Genomic DNA, 2,208 nt, shown 5'->3' with positions numbered 1-2,208 from the left:
CATAGTTACAAAAAGTGTAGGTGTTATATTCAATATTAAAGTTCTGGTGGAGTAAATAATGACATTAATATCAGAATAAAAAGTCAAATAAAAACAATTTATTTTAGCTTTGGGCTCATTACATCCAATGCAAAGAAAGTGGGTAATATTTGGAAAGTACAACACGAGTCAGAAATACAGAATTTACTTTTTAAAATAGTTTTAAGATTAACCTTTGGCAATTTATAAATAATTGTTGAAATAAAATACTATCTTGATATATTTTGTAAATTGTTTTAAAATTCACTTTTTAGTTGTTGCAAAAATACACATTTGAAAGGATTAATATTTTGTCATTTAAATATCAGATGTGATGTGCACGTTTTCATCTCGTGCATCATCACCATGATTATTACGCAGGCGCATGGGTGTGGCCGCGTGACGTCAAAACGAGTCAGACAGGTAGACAGAGCTCCATATACAGCCTTTCCAGGATTTATGGCGATGCACACTGAGAGGGATTTACAGGTGTTTCTGTGAGTGAACATACATGCTAACAGTTTATTATATTCATTATCAAAGGTATTTATTTAAAGCGGAGCTCAGGAATGGACCAACAAGCTGCAGCATGCTGACTTGACCTCACACTGAGGGAAGGCGTGTGTGTATCACCTGAAAATAGGGAAGTGAATCTTCCTCTTGTGAATGGACCTTACTACGTTTTCCAGTGTAAAGAGGAAACTATTTCCGGAGTGGTTTCTGGTGCTTATCTCCCGGACTGTCCCTCAGAGGGAGATGCCAGCTGCGGGCTGGAGGACTCTGTTCCTGCTGCTGCTGCGCTGCTGTCTGCTGCTGCGGGGGTGAGCTCTCTCATATATATATTCAGAGGTGGGAAGTTACTAAGATGTACTCAAGTCCACTTAAGTACAATGTATGTTGAGTTACTTGTACTTTGAGTTTTTCACTATTTTGCTACTTTTCTGAGGTAAAAAGTGTACTTTTACTCCACTACATGTATTTAATACCTTTAGTTACTTTACAGATGGATGAATGATGTGAAATATAATCAAGTGTTAAATCAGACTTTGGTTACACCTGGAGTAAATTCACAAGCTACCCTGCAGTATACAAAGTCATTCAAACTAACTGCACCTTTAGCAGCTTTGAGAACACTTTAATGATCAATCATTATTAAACATATATATTATTCTGAAATTGAGCAATCTGCACAATGACTACTTTTACTTTTGGTACTTAAAGTATATTTTGATGCTGATACTTTTGTACTTTTACATGAGTAACATTTTGAATACAGTACTTTTACTTGAAACAGAGTATTCTACTTCTACTTTTACTCATACAAGATCTGAGTACTTCTTCCACCTCTGATTATATTATATACCATATTATGTTATATTGTATTATGTTATGCTATATTATATTATATTATATAATTGTATTTTATGTTATGTCATTGTTTATGTTTTACACATTCTCAAATGGAGCAACTGAAGTGAATTTCCCCCCGGGGATATTTATGATTTGTTATGCTTTCTCATTATTCCCCCAGAGGAGGAGTGTATGCTGGGTTTGGTGGGCCGTCCCATCTCCCTCTCCTGTTTCCTCCCCCAGTTGTTGACCTCCGTGAACCTGTCCATCGCGTGGCGGCGGGGGGAGGAGGTGGTGCTGCGGTCGGCGTGGAGGGAGGATGGAGAGGTGGAGGAGTGGAGCGTCAGCAGGTTCTCCACCCCGGAGGACGCCTCGCTCTCGGGGAACTTCTCCCTGCAGCTGCCCAGCGTGGCAGCCTCGGAGAACAACACCCACTTCAGCCTGGTGGAGACCTCCGGGGGCAACAGCAGCTCGGAGCTGTGCAGCGTCTGTCTGCAGACTGCAGGTCAGTGACACTGTCTGTGGCGGCTATATTCCCATTGAATACGGCCGCTCTGAGGCTAAACTTCACTCATTGATGTGACGCGTATAAATAATCAAGTCTGTACTGAACTTGACGTTTCAAGGATAAACAAACAGAATGATACGGTCAACAAACGATATCAGAGCTGCTACCAAACCTCCACATACACAGGTGCCCTAAATACCATTAACCACACCCATGTGACAATCACATGGGTGTGTGATGTTAACAAATAATGAAGATAATATAACTATAAACACAGGCTAACACAGCATTTTGGCTCCTACACCGTCAGATACAGCAATATCAATATCTGG

General features: G+C 40.1%; 1 protein-coding gene across 1 annotated transcript in view; it reads left to right on the top strand.

The window, feature by feature from the left end:
- The first annotated feature begins 425 nt into the window (after window positions 1-425).
- The window catches only part of LOC104966627 (T-lymphocyte activation antigen CD80-like), a 20,167-nt gene continuing 18,384 nt past the window's right edge, over window positions 426-2,208 (top strand). Inside the window, exons 1-2 of the mRNA XM_010795823.1 lie at window positions 426-839; window positions 1,550-1,873. Coding sequence (XP_010794125.1) covers window positions 1,561-1,873 — 313 coding nt within the window. The 5' untranslated portion in view covers window positions 426-839; window positions 1,550-1,560. The remainder of the gene's footprint in view (window positions 840-1,549; window positions 1,874-2,208) is intronic.

Source organism: Notothenia coriiceps, unplaced genomic scaffold, assembly GCF_000735185.1.
Source record: "Notothenia coriiceps isolate Sejong01 unplaced genomic scaffold, NC01 NC01_scaffold00037250, whole genome shotgun sequence".
In the NCBI taxonomy this organism is placed as follows: Eukaryota; Metazoa; Chordata; class Actinopteri; order Perciformes; family Nototheniidae; genus Notothenia; species Notothenia coriiceps.
This window is presented reverse-complemented; position numbering and strand designations above follow the sequence as displayed.